Genomic DNA, 14,501 nt, shown 5'->3' with positions numbered 1-14,501 from the left:
ATTATTGTATGTTTTAAAGTTGCTGTAAAGTTAAAGTGTGTTTCGCTTTTGTTTGGCAAACAAAACCCATGAAACAGATAGAAAAGGAGAGCTACAACAGAAGCATATAAACATAAAAATCCATTGACATACAAAGATCCCATTCAGTGTGTAGGCAGAGAGGAATGCCAGCCGGCCTGTGAAAGAATTTTCCTTTGGCAGCAATTGCTGTACTGAAATGAGAGAGAAAAATAAATCTGTGTCTCTTCTTTATCTTGCAATGTTATATACTGCATGTTAACCTCTTATTTGCAGTTTCAATTTGTAAATTCTAGACTAATATCTTAAACAATCACCAAACCCCACTGCCAAAACAGTTAAGAACTAAGTTTGCCCTGGCTTGTTTTTTGCTATACGATTGCCCTCATCCTACACACTTGGACCTGACCGATATTGTGTCACAAAACAAAGTAGCTATTTGTTTCTACTATTAAATTCTGCTTTACACAACATTTTTGAGACCATAACAGATCTAGGGTTGGGACTTCAACTGCTTACCGTCAGTATTGACTTGTCTTTCGAGCGCCGCTGGTTTCAGCTGATGTTTCGGGTTTCAAAGCATGTTGCACAGGAAGAAATATAATGTTAAGGTCAGAAATGTGGAAAATGTAGACAATTCGTCTTCACTAACAGTGTTTTTAGACATTTTGAATATAATGCTGCTTTTAACTTTGCCTTACTTTTAATTCATTTCATAATAATTGTTTGATATGATGATTACAGTATATTAATTATACAGTATGCCAACCAGTTTTACTATTATTATTGGTATGACATATGTTCTAATGGATACTTAATACTTAATGACACAGACATATTGTAAATCATAGCAACCAATCAGGTGTTTGCTTTCATTTTCTTAACTAATCTATGAAAATTTGTAGAACGTGATTGATTGCTTTAAATTACAGCAAATCTATGTGCATGTTAAAAATAAGCTTCATATTGTTTCATATTATACTAGAACTCTGAAGACACACTACTCAGTAAGGAATGTAACAAGTTATGAAATTAATAATATTGTTTACAGTACAGACTTAATTAATTTGCCACACAATTAAATGTTTCAATGAAATAAAATGTCAATTTCATTAGTTTAATATGTATTATCATTTCATACATTATTTTCATTAAATGTAATACTATTAAGTCCAAGAAAATAATTGCAAGTTACAAGTAGAAACATACATTAATTACATTCTTTATTATCAGTTGAACAATTTGGAAGCTAAGCAAGCATTACAAAGTAAACAACAGCCCAGTTGTCTATTGTGTAATGAGTACACAGACTTGTGTTAACATTTATTCTTCAGATAATGTGCAGGAGTTATTTTCTACTGGTTCTTGATAGCTCCTATTTACATTTAATTTCCCTAAACGTGAAACACAACTTTGGTCATATAAAAGTGTGACAAATTGATAGAAAAAAAAAAAATTTGACCATCATTACAAAATGATAGGTAACAGTGAGCAATAGCTTGTATTAAAGATAACAGACAGTAAATTTTCAAATATCTCGCATTTCACACTGTTGCAGTGGGCCTGATTCAGATGTGCACGCTATTGCAGCCGCAACTGCATCATTTGCCACGGTGTGACAATGTCTTTATTCTAATGCTGCAGCCGATGGGATTTGTACATAGATGCCCACTGGCTGCAGCGCTAATCTGCTGCAGTGCACATTAAGATGCACCATCAGCCGCATCGGTTGCACCATAGGACACATCATCGGTGATTGCACCAGCCCTATGGCAGGTACAATTTGTCCATCTGAACATGCCTGCCAGGATCAGTGCAACAGCGTCTTAAGACAGTCGCTGACCGTGTCGTGACCACGTCTGGCTAACCACCCCCGTTACCACCCACCTTTTGTCTCTCTCTGCATTCAGGTTCTGTGGCTCCCTGCAGTAACCATTGGGATGCACTCGCAGTGTGACTAGAATGCATGTACAGACTGAAACATCAACTACTACCATGCGGAATTGATGCTGTGGGCACCTCTGAATTTATATATGTCAGTGTTATTAGTAGATATTGGTGTTTTTCTTTATAAATACTACAACATGTATTTTAGATTTATTGGACCTTTAAACTTAATTTAAATAAAGAATTTGGTAATATTTTGCCATTAAATGACTGGTGATTTTAACATACTTGTTTTATGTCTTTTCCTCTTTTTGGGGCATGACAGGAGTTACAAGCAGATATTGATGGCCACACAGAAGTATTTCATTCTTTGGATGAAAATGGACAGAAAATGCTTAAATCATTGGAAGGCTCTGAAGATGGAGTCCTTCTGCATAGGCGACTTGATAATATGAATATCAGATGGAATGAACTCAGGAAAAGATCCCTTAACATCAGGTAATAGGCAGAAGTATTATAAAAGATTCAACTTGACATTGTTCTTGTTCTGCCAGGTTCTTTCATTTTCGGGACACTGAAAGACAGGCACACAGCTTGCTGTAACCAATTGTAAAGTTTGGGCACATTCAAATTTACTGTCACCTAAGGAGGCTATTGTATTTGTTGGAATAAGATTTTAAAGAGACTTTGGAAGGGGAGGGGGGTCTTTAAAATACAATAGTAAGTTTATGAACATTGGTCATCTTTCTAAAAGTAATTTAACTCTGTTAAAGTGTAACATGTAACATATATTGTATCCCACCGTGGCCTCTTCCAAGATCCAGGTTTATAGAGAGAATAAAGGTTCACTCGCCAGAAACACATCAAACAGTTTTACATTTCTTACATATGAAAAACTATATCAATGTTTTGGTCAGTATGTGACCTTTATCAAGAGGCAGAACATTGCACCTGAGTCAGCAAAAACACCAACGGCCCCAAATAGCAGCACAAACTTCCCCTTACCCTGTGGCTCCCTATACCAGTGTCAATTACAATCAGCAGCATCAGGTGAGACTTCTGTGTTCTACAGTGGAACACATAACATCACTGCCGGTTTTAGATACTAATGCAGCAAGAATAAACAATTACAAAATATAACAACTAGCAACCAGCCAAACCTGTTCGATGATAAATTCCCATAGGGACCAGACCTGCTAGGTGGAATATCTCAATCAGAACATCAGTAATTTGGCATCTGGACTCAAAAATGTGCCATGATCTAACTTCCGTGTTCCACCCTGGAACACATGATGTAACTTCCGGTCGGCCGAATAGCACAGTAAATAGTAAAATGGCTTGATTAGAGGATGGCGGGGCTAGTTGTTGCAAAAATACAGAAATTCAAATATCTCAAAAATCTTTATTCACAAACAAACAGAAAAATGTACAAACTAAACAGTATTCTTTCTTCTATTTATATTAGGTGTACGTTACATCCAATAATTATTATTAACAATAAAAAACATGTTTTTCATAACAGAAATAATCATAACAATCTGCCCACGACAGGGGTAAGTTGTTATGGGGTTGGGGCAAATTGTTACAGATAAAATAATCTTTACAAAATCTTAATATAAAAAGCGTTCATTAGAAAACTTTGTATGTTTATCACAAAATCACATTTGGCATATATTTGATATTTATCAACAAGTTTTATTATTCACAACGAGTGATAAAACTCATTGCATAGGATAATGGTGCTCCAGCCAATCAGCTCCCAACTGTCATATGTTTGAAAATGACAGTTGGTAGCTGATTGGCTGGAGCACCATTTATCATACGCAAAGAGTTTTATCACTTATTGTGAATGATAATGCTCATTGATAAATGAGACATCACTCGTCATCTTCACTGACTATTTCTGATTCGCAGTTAGTGCAACTAAATGCTACTGTATCACCTCTTACACAAGCGAATATGAGCCCACCATTTACATGCAATACACTGCACCCACTCCTGTCCAGGTTGCAACAGCAGCCCTGCTCTGCTCTGTCCATGTATTTGTGCCCCCCTGCTCACAAGGAAATCACTCTCCCTCTCCGGGTAAAAATAAAAGTCCTGCTGCTCATAATGCCAACCCCAGTAAGAGGCGCCCCAAGGCACGTGCCTAGTGGTAAATCCACCACTGACTGTGGGGCATGTTGTTACAAGTAACAACTCGCATCCAAGTGACGTCAGATAACCAAGATTGCCATAGTTTGATTTGCATGCTTCAATTCACGATTATAAATACACTATGGTCTGTGATTCTAACAAAATGAATGGTAAACCCTTACCTTTAACAGTACAGCAAAGATACAACTTCAAAGCTATGTGAAAAATATTACTTTGGAACAATAAAACAGAGTTTGTTTAGGTACCTATTACATAAACATGTCTGCATTAACGCCTATTTTGCAGTAGCATGTTCAAACTTGTTCCCAGTCGCACAACCCGCGGCGCGATGTGGGCGTGGTTTTAGATTCATTGTAACAACTTGCCTCTGTAACAACTAGTCCCGCCTTTCCCTACATTATTCCATATTAAATAGTGAGCATCAAAAGCCATTTGCAGATCAAACAACCAGAACAGATTGTCATAATAAAAGCCAATGGGCTCACAACAACCTGACATTACCAGGCTTCAACAAACTTTATAATAAACCACACAAAAAATACATTGTCAATCAGGGCAGCCAACCATCTGGGGTTCCCTTGGTATGTGACCACACCATCTACATAAAAAATATCATACAAACTTGGCACTCACTTACTTTTCAAATTGTAATTCATTTGAATACAGGGAAAGTTAGTTCCAAAATATTGCAATAATCTGCCAAGCTGACCAACCACTTTGCAGTCTTCCCATTTGGACAATTTCTATACTGACTCTCAGATATATGATCTTTAATCTGCCACATTTGGCTCAAGCTTGCACACATTTTAAACATGAATATGGGTTCTTGGTTATATATATATATTCCACTATATATATATTATACTTAAATATCCAAGGAACGGAATGCATGGCACATATAATGTTACTGTATCAAACAGAGGCAGCCAGCACATCCTATTAGACTGTATATATACAGTACTGTGCAAAAGTTTTAGGCAGGTGTAAGAATGCTTTCAAAAATAGAAAGTTAATAGTTTATTTTTATCAATTAAAAAAGTACAAAGTGAATGAACAGAAGAAAAATCTAAATCAAATCAATATTTGGTTTGTCCACCCTTTGCTTTCAAAACAGCATCAATTCTTCTGGGTACACTTGCACACAGTTTTTGAAGAAACTCAGCAGGGAGGTTGTTCCAATATCTTGGAGAACTAACCACAGATCTTCTGAGGATTTAGGATTGCTCAAATCCTTCTGGCTATTCATGTAATCCCAGTCAGACTTGATGATGTTGAGATCAGGGCTCTGTGGGGCCATATCATCACTTTCAGGACTCCTTATTCTTCTTGACGCTGAAGATAGTTCTTAATGATATTGGCTGTATGTTTGGGACCATTGTCCTGCTGCAGAATAAATTTGGAGCCAATCAGACACCTCCCTGTTGGTATTGAATGATGGATAAGTACCTGCCTATATTTCTCAGCATTGAGGACACCATTAATCCTGACCAAATCCCCAACCCCATTTGCTGAAATGCAGCCCCAAACTTGCAAGTAACCTCCACCATGCTTCAATGTTGCCTGCAGACACTTATTATTGTACCTCTCTCCAGCCCTTCGGAGAACAAACTGCCTTCTATTACAGCTAAATATTTAAAATTTTGTCTTATCAGTCCAGAGCACCTGGTGCCATTTTTCTGAAACCCAGTTCCTATGTTTTTGTGCATAGTTGAGTCGCTTTGCCTTGTTTCCATGTCAAAGGTATGGCTTTTTGGCCAAAAATTCTTCCATGAAGGCCACTTCTGGCGAGACTTCTCTGAACAGTAGATGGGTGTACCTGGATCACACAGGTTTCTGCCAGTTCTGACTTGATGGCGTGCTGGACATCTTCCGATTTCAGAGGGAAGTAAGCATGATGTGTCTTTTTTCTGATGCACTAAGTTTCCTTGGCCGACCACTGTGTCTACGGTCCTCAACGTTGCCAGTTTCTTTGTGTTTCTTCAAAAGAGCTTGAACAACACATCTTAAAACCTCAGTCTGCTTTGAAATCTTTGTCTGGGAGATACCTTGCTGATGTAGTATAACTACCTTGTATCTAATTGCTGTGCTCAGTCTTGCCATGATGTATGACCTGTGACATAAAACCTGTCTTCCACAACCTCGCCTTTGTAGCAGAGTTTGGCTGTTCCTCACCCAGTTTTAAGCATCGAACACAGCTGTTTCTGTTTCAGTTAACGGCTGTGTTTCAACCTACATATGAAACTAATGATCATTATCACCTGTTTGGTATGATTGGTTAATCATACACCTGAATATAATCCTACAAAATCCCTGACTTTGTGCAAGCGTACCTAGAAGAATTGATGCCGTTTTGAAGGCAAAGGGTGGTCACACTAAATATTGATTTGATTTAGATTTCTCACCTGTTCATTCAGTTTGCATTTTGTTAATTGATAAAAATAAACTATTATATATATAGCAGCAGGCAAAACGGTGGCACTCACAGGACTCCAAAAAATTAAAGATGCTAAGTCAGTTGCAAACAGCTCTTTACAACTGACTTAGCTTCTTTAATTTTTTAGAGTCCTGTGAGTGCCGCCGCTTCACCTGCTGCTAATTATCGGTGTGTTTTTTTCTTCACGGAAGGAGAGCACCAAGGCAAGTACTTAATCTTTGTTTATGGAACTAAAGGAGTGCCAGTTGATTGGACTGCTATATATATATGTGTATATATATATATATATATATATCATTCGAACATCCACCTTTCGGTGATAAAAGGGCACTCACCAGTTTCAAAAACAGAATATAATGCTTTTTAGTATCTATCTGGTAAACCTCATCGATTGATACCAGGTTGCAATATAGATATATAAACGCTTCGGTCCGTTATCAAGACATGTAAACCATAATCCATATAGCACAAGTCGTCCATCAGGCATAAACACGTTTTACATATTGGGAAATGTAATATACAAAGGCATTAGGTGTATAAATACAAAGCCTTTGAGAGAGATAAAGTAGATAGAGACAAAGTACCAACCAATCAGCTCTTAACAGTCATTTTTCAAACACAGTCTGTAAAGGGGAAGCAATCGGGAAGCTGACTGCCTATATACCGGCAGCCGGCTTCCCGACTGTCTTATCCCGGCAAGGGTGAAATGCCGGGCGTCTAGATGTAGACGCCCGCATTTCCCCGATGCCGGGAGACCGGCGCCCGGCATCACGATCGTAGTGATGCAGGGCGCCGCGAGCGGACAGCCGCAGGGGGGAGAGTTAGGTTTAGGGCTCCCGGGGGGCACTTAGGGTTAGGCACCCCCCTGGGAGGGTTAGGGTTAGGCTAGGGGGAGGGAGGGTTAGGGTTAGGCACCCCCGGGGGGGGACTTAGGGTTAGGCACCCCCCCGGGGGACTTAGGTTTAGGTAGCGGGGAAGGGGGTGGTTTGGGTTTGGCACTTAGAGGGAGAATTAGGGTTCGGCACTTGGGGGGGAAGTTAGGGTTAGGCACCCCTAAGGAGGGTTAGGGGGGTTAGGTTAGTGGATACTTACCTATCCACAATTCGGATTTCCAGCGCTGTCGGGCTTCCGCTGCGTCGCACTCTGCTCCTGTCGGGCTGCCGCTGACGGGAATCGAACCGCCGGCCTTGTGGCCGGCGGTATTTCATACCCATTCCCTGTAAAGTGATAGGAGCTAATTGGTTGGTACTTTATCTCTCTCCACTTTATCTCTCTCCAAGGCTTTGTAAATCTACCCATAAAATCTGCTGCACTGTACCATTCTGTGGTGCTAGAGGAATGTGACCACATTGTTAAAAAAAGAAATCATAGAAACTCCGCAATCACCTAGCTGAAGAAACTAAGGGGGGGGGGGGGGGGGGCGGCGGCCCTTTGAAACATGTACATGAACAATTTTGATCTTTCTATAATTATTGTTATACTATTAAAATGAACTATGTTTCTATATATATATATATATATATATATATTTATTTGTCAATTCCGCACTCACTTAAAGCAGACAACTGCTGGGGTGCAACTTCAAATCGTGGTTCCGGAAAATCCAAGTAGCCACCAATAGATAAGGAGTTTTTTAGGGGTGCACTCACCAGACTTCAAGTAAAAATTTGAAAAAAATCAGCTTTATTCCAACCAACGCTAATCCAACGTTTCGGTCCTCTTAGGACCTTTGTCATGGAGTAATAATCAATTACATACAACATCCTTAAATACCCCTACACCCTCCCCCAAAAGCAATATATAAACATATACATAAAACAAGACATGGACACATTTAACACATTACATCCAGCAGCATCACCATACCAATTGTCTACTTATCCACGGCATATAACACCGTAGCTTGTGTCTCTCTGAGACCAGCCCAATTAGCCATAGCCGGCAGCTGAGAGCTGCGGGCGACATCTCCATAGCCCACATGGTTTGCGCATAGCGCTGACGTCACATCCCGCGACTCCGAGCATGTGATATCTACAGCCAATCATAATAACATACGTAGCATATCACCCAGCACAGTGTATGGATCCACATAGAGATCATGTAACCTAGCAACCCACCGTGTCATTAAACAATCCCACCATCTCGTGGATACATAAAGCAGACCTAATATAACAGAGTATACATAGGGTATGTCTAGCTGTCGATCACCATATTTTTCAAACCATAACTGCAACAAGCCAGATCCTATAGCAATACAGATACATATACATATATGCATAGACCTCAGCACTTATCAATATTGTTTGTCATGGGCACCAACTATCGAAGAGCCACTGAAAAATACAGAAAATACAAAAAATAATACAAAAAATAAAACATATGAAAATTTAAAAATATTGAAACATATCCATATTATCAAAATATCGATGTTCAATCCACTCTCTTTAATTATTTGAAATCAGTAGCACTACACATGATGATTTTCAGAGTGCACCCCTTATAGAAAGATGTTATAATGAATAGTTTCATTCAACCCTCTGGGCCAGATGGTATCAAGTTTAAATATCCACATAGCTTCTTTACGTAGAAGTAACTTTGCTCTATCACCTCCCCTTTCCAACGGTGGTATTCTATCGATAACCATACATCGTAGGGAGGAAAGTTGATGTTTACATTGTGAAAAATGACGAGCAACTGGTTTATCGGATACACCTGAGTCCAATGCCAATCTTATAGTGGACCGATGGTTTGCAAATCGTTCTCTGAACGGACGGATAGTTTTGCCAACATACACCAAGGAGCATGGGCAAATCAGTAGATATATCACGAAATCCGATGTACATGACAATGATTGTTTAGGAAGGCCACTGATCGTAATACTCTTTTAGATTATAATCAGTGGCTCTTCGATAGTTGGTGCCCATGACAAACAATATTGATAAGTGCTGAGGTCTATGCATATATGTATATGTATCTGTATTGCTATAGGATCTGGCTTGTTGCAGTTATGGTTTGAAAAATATGGTGATCGACAGCTAGACATACCCTATGTATACTTTGTTATATTAGGTCTGCTTTATGTATCCACGAGATGGTGGGATTGTTTAATGACACGGTGGGTTGCTAGGTTACATGATCTCTATGTGGATCCATACACTGTGCTGGGTGATATGCTACGTATGTTATTATGATTGGCTGTAGATGTCACATGCTCGGAGTCGCGGGATGTGACGTCAGCGCTATGCGCAAACCATGTGGGCTATGGAGATGTCGCCCGCAGCTCTCAGCTGCCGGCTATGGCTAATTGGGCTGGTCTCAGAGAGACACAAGCTACGGTGTTATATGCCGTGGATATGTAGACAATTGGTATGGTGATGCTGCTGGATGTAATGTGTTAAATGTGTCCATGTCTAGTTTTATGTATACGTTTATATATTGCTTTTGGGGGAGGGTGTAGGGGTATTTAAGGATGTTGTATGTAATTGATTATTACTCCTTGACAAAGGTCCTAAGAGGACCGAAACGTTGGATTAGCGTTGGTTGGAATAAAGCTGATTTTTTTCAAATCTTTACTTGAAGTCTGGTGAGTGCACCCCTAAAAAACTCCTTATATATATATATATATATATATATATATACAATTTCCATTTTTTGCAGACACAATTACTTTGCTCTTTTTTACTGTATTCTTATTCTTGTTTTATAGTGCAGTGAATAGGAGTTGTTTGACACATTTCATTTTTAGAAATGTTGTGTAAAAGCATGGTTTAGAGGCTTTAGAAAAGGGTTAGTTGATATAAGCAGAATAGAAAACAAGATTGCACTGTGACTGAGTACTGTGAAAATGGACTTGTCTAATGTTATTAGCCGCACTGGTGCCAACATGCTGGGTTTGCTTTATGCCTTTATCCATTTAGGAACCAACTTTTGGCAAAGTCAGTCAGTTTTATTATACTTTTGAGGTCTGTTCAGGAGTAAATAAAGAGTCACAGCAGTTCCCAGTGGTATTTTCAGCCATAGGTGACTTCTCTACATTTGTTATGCCGCTTATCAAATAGAATTGAGATTCATGTGGACACAGAGAAAAATAAGAATAACTGTCCTTCTTTTGTATGATTTGACTGGCTGCACTAGAATGTGTTAAATGGAACTCAGAGCCAATGCATCAGTCCACTTCATCTGTTCTCAGCTAAGAGTAATACTTAAACAATTAAGAGGTATATGCTGAGTTGTGTTTTATCTCCAACTAAAATGCATACAAACCCCCAGCATTTTGCTTTTACAGATCTGGACATAAACATGAGATACTGTATGACCAGGTCTGTAACTGTATAAGTAGATATGTCTTTTTTTTCGGGATGCATGACTGCAATTAGTTGCAACTTGTGTCCACATTCACAGCTGCACGGATTCCTCTAATATATACAGCAGTATTCTTTATTAAACAAAAATGAGTGTCCTCCTAACAGCATTAGTGTACCTAGCATCAAAATCAAGCAGATGAAAAGCATTTTATTTTATTTATTTATTTATTTATTATCAGTTACTTATATGGCGCCAGGATATTCTGTTGTGCTTTACAAATAGGAACAACAGTAATAGAACAAGACTAGGTAATAACAGACAGACATAGAGGTACAAAGGCCCTGCTTGCAAGCTTACAATCTATAGGGAAATAGGCATTGATAATTTGAGACACAAGGATAGGTGCTACCTATTGCATATTGGCCCAGCCGGATTGCAGAGGTTTTTGGGGAGAGCTGTATGATTGTCACGACCAGGGTTTCTTGGCATGCCGGCCGGCTGGTAACACCTGTGAGGATGTTGTGACGAGGGGCGTCTGGCGGTGGCGCTGGTGTCTGGTGGGGTGCATTGGCTGAGCATAGTCCTGTGCGGGCATACTGTCACTCTGGTCTGGTTAGGCCTGGTGGTGCTTCCGTTCCGTTATGGCATGGGCGCCGCCATCTTGCCTCCGGACATGTGACCTAGTTGCCCTATCCTGGTGTGTCACATGCTCTCTCTAGCCTGTCACAGTGCGGCACTAGGTATTTAAGGGAGTGCAGAGCTTCCTTTCATTGCCAGTGCAACGTGCTTCTCAGCGAGAGCTGAGAGAGAGTACCTGTGCTCATTCACCTATCTGTTGGGATCATTACCTAGCCTGCTTCACCCTGCCTGTTCCAGCTCCGCTGGATTCTCCTGCCTCCTCCTTTGCCTCTCCCTTGCCTGAGCACCTGTGTCAGCTGTTACCCTGCACCCTGCCTCCACTTGCATTTCCTCTGGACATTATTCACTTCAGCCTGCAATTCACTTCAGCCTGCAATACATTTTCAGCCTCACAAAACCTGGAATACTTCTGTTATCACTACCTGGAGTTTTTTCCATTGCCTCACTACAGTTCCCAAGAGCACTTTAGTGCTATACCTGGACTTTCTGTTTTGCCACATTCATGTCTATTAAGCCGCTCATTAAAAACTCCACATTTATTTTTAAATCTTCTTCAGTGTCTGCTCCAATTACCACCCCGGGCCCACAACAAAACCAGAACCTCACAATGATCCAGTCACACAGGAATGTTGGCCTTGGCTCAGGAGGTGTAAAAGTGAAGAAACAGAAAGTATGTAAAGTTATGTATGGACTGTATATAGGGGATGTAATTGGGTAGGATAGCTAATGGAGGTGCTCTCAAAAATACCACTACCAGCACTAGGCTTTGCTGTTCAATGTTGTTAGCACCTGTAGCAGGGAAACCCACAGCATGAGGCTCCATGCCATAGTGCCAAGCCATTTTTAGGCTAGTCAGTACGTGGCCCTGTTCACTATGGGGATTGAAAACACAACCCCCTACTTAAGATAACCTTGGCAGTGGGTGTGGGTCAATACAATTTATTAAGTGTTTTTTTTGTTATGTGAACTACATGTCCTAGCAAGCAATGGTATGCTGAGAATTGCAAAACTACAAGACCCAGCATTCTCATAGCTGCTAGGGAACCACAAGTGCCAACATGACCTAGCATGGTTGATCCACTGGGACCTGTAGTTCTCCTGTAAAAACTACTAAAAACACAGATACTGTGAAAAAAATATTTTAATGAAATTACAATTCACTCTTTTACCAATGTTTTTTATTGCTTAGATCTAAGAGGGGTGTTCACTTTGTTTATGTAGGCATCTAACAAGCTTGGTTTGGCGAAATAAAAACCACATAATGTACACAGCGCTATACTTCTTCTCCAAGGGGCCTAAACCTGTCATTTTAAACAAACAGAATGGCTTTGCTGTGATTGGTCAGAGCTTGAGAAAAGTCACTCTGACTAATTAGACCCCTTTATTGTACTCTGTACATGTATTACCCTTGCCCATGCCTTTCCACCCTCATTCCGCCTCTCTAAGCATAGAAAGTCATAACACTAAGGCCCGTATTCAATTTGAGGCGAAATGTCCGGATCCGCGATACTGTTTCGCAGATGACGTCATTTTCGCCTGTTTTGCTTTTACCCCGTATTCAATTTGAAAGACTTTCTGCCTAGGCGGAAAGTCAATGCAATGTAGTAGGCAAAATAGTTTTGCCTATGAATAGCAGGTGGAAAAAAGTGCAGAATTGGGGTTTTGGGGTGCAACGTTGTGGGAACCCCCGTCCAGCCTTCAGACAGTCCCCCAAAGGTAAACTGTGTCAAAAATGAAAAAAAAAAAAAACTTAAGGACACCCCAAAAAATTACTTTGAAAAAGGGGGCAAAAAAAAGTTGGGGTACAAAGTTAAAAACTAGCAAACTTGACTCTGGGGGGTCCCCAAGTATGCCCCAAGTTTTTTTGTTTATTGCAGGTGCTTGTGGCAGGTGGATTTTTCACGATTTTTTCAACTTCACTTTAGCAACTTTTAAATATGCTGACCCCAATTTTCAAGTACCTCAAATTTGCTGGGATAACTTATTTTCAGGAAAAAAAACCTCCTGAATACTATTCCGCACCATGTATACAAAAACACTATTTAGCAGCTATTGAGCCCGTTTAAAAACACCAAATACCTTCAGCAAGCCAAATCGGGGGGTACCATAGTGAACCCCCATGTCAGAGCATCTTTTGGGGGGTGTCAGGCTGATTTCCTTAATTCTGATAGTACTTTCCGCCTGTTCAAGTTTTGCCGGGTCCCGTTTTCGCGCACTTTCATATTGAATATGGGGTAAAGCGGGCACGAGCGCGATACTTTTCCGCCTGCAAAACAGGCGAAACAGGCGAAAAGTCCGGGCCGCGATAAAGTATCGCGGCTCGGCTCAAATTGAATAAGGCTCTCAGATGCATATTCCTCATCTGCAAGAGCAGTACTGTAATTACTATAATAATATAAATTCTTGATCATCTCAGACCTTATACTGCCAGGTGATTTCTCCTTTTTACAATAAGCGGAACCTTCTCATAAACATCACCTCTGAATAATGTAACTGCTTCATGTTCATAGTATAGAGCCATAGGCTACTTTAATACTGTTGCCAGGCAACTAAAAACCAAAGGAAATATATTATCTGTTTCAACATAATTGTTTAAGTCAAATATAGTTTTTAATTAATCAAAACCAGAGCCATTTAAAAGAGTAAACATTAATCTAGCATGTTCGATTGAGCAAGAATCATTGGGGAAATATGTGTCTTTGCCAGAAAATCATTTAATTATGTCAACTGTAGTAACCATAAGAGGTATGAAGGATTTTCCATTACATTTTAGACAAATTATATTTAGATAATAAGTTGTTGCACTTTATAACTATAATACTTGGTACTGGGTCAGTGTGTGCATGCTAATTATTCTCTAAAATAATATATTTTTTTATGATGATTACAGGGTAGAAGTGATGGTGTCATCCCTGATTACTGAAGAATATTAATTTCATTAGCCTAAAAATAAACTATGAACAACAACAAAACAAAATAGAACGATCAGCTGAGTAGTACACAAATGTCCACTGAATACCCATTATTAATATTTAAAACATGAGGAAGCAGCACATGTCAT

The 14,501-nt window shown here is 39.7% G+C and overlaps 1 protein-coding gene across 4 annotated transcripts in view; it reads left to right on the top strand.

Moving 5' to 3' along the window:
- DMD (dystrophin) overlaps positions 1 to 14,501 on the top strand; it is a 2,214,077-nt gene that overhangs the window by 1,521,971 nt on the left and 677,605 nt on the right. For 3 of the 4 annotated variants that reach the window (XM_088454197.1, XM_088454193.1, XM_088454194.1), the window contains one exon: positions 2,231 to 2,403. In XM_088454197.1, coding sequence (XP_088310323.1) covers positions 2,231 to 2,403 — 173 coding nt within the window. Of the gene's footprint in view, positions 1 to 550; positions 630 to 2,230; positions 2,404 to 14,501 lie in introns of those variants that run through there. The other variant, XM_088454195.1, reaches the window with a different exon arrangement.

This window comes from Taudactylus pleione, unplaced genomic scaffold, assembly GCF_031769625.1.
Source record: "Taudactylus pleione unplaced genomic scaffold, aTauple2 ptg000609l, whole genome shotgun sequence".
Taxonomy (NCBI): domain Eukaryota; kingdom Metazoa; phylum Chordata; class Amphibia; order Anura; family Myobatrachidae; genus Taudactylus; species Taudactylus pleione.
Note: the sequence above shows the minus strand (reverse complement) of the source record. Positions and strands in the feature narration are given on the sequence as shown.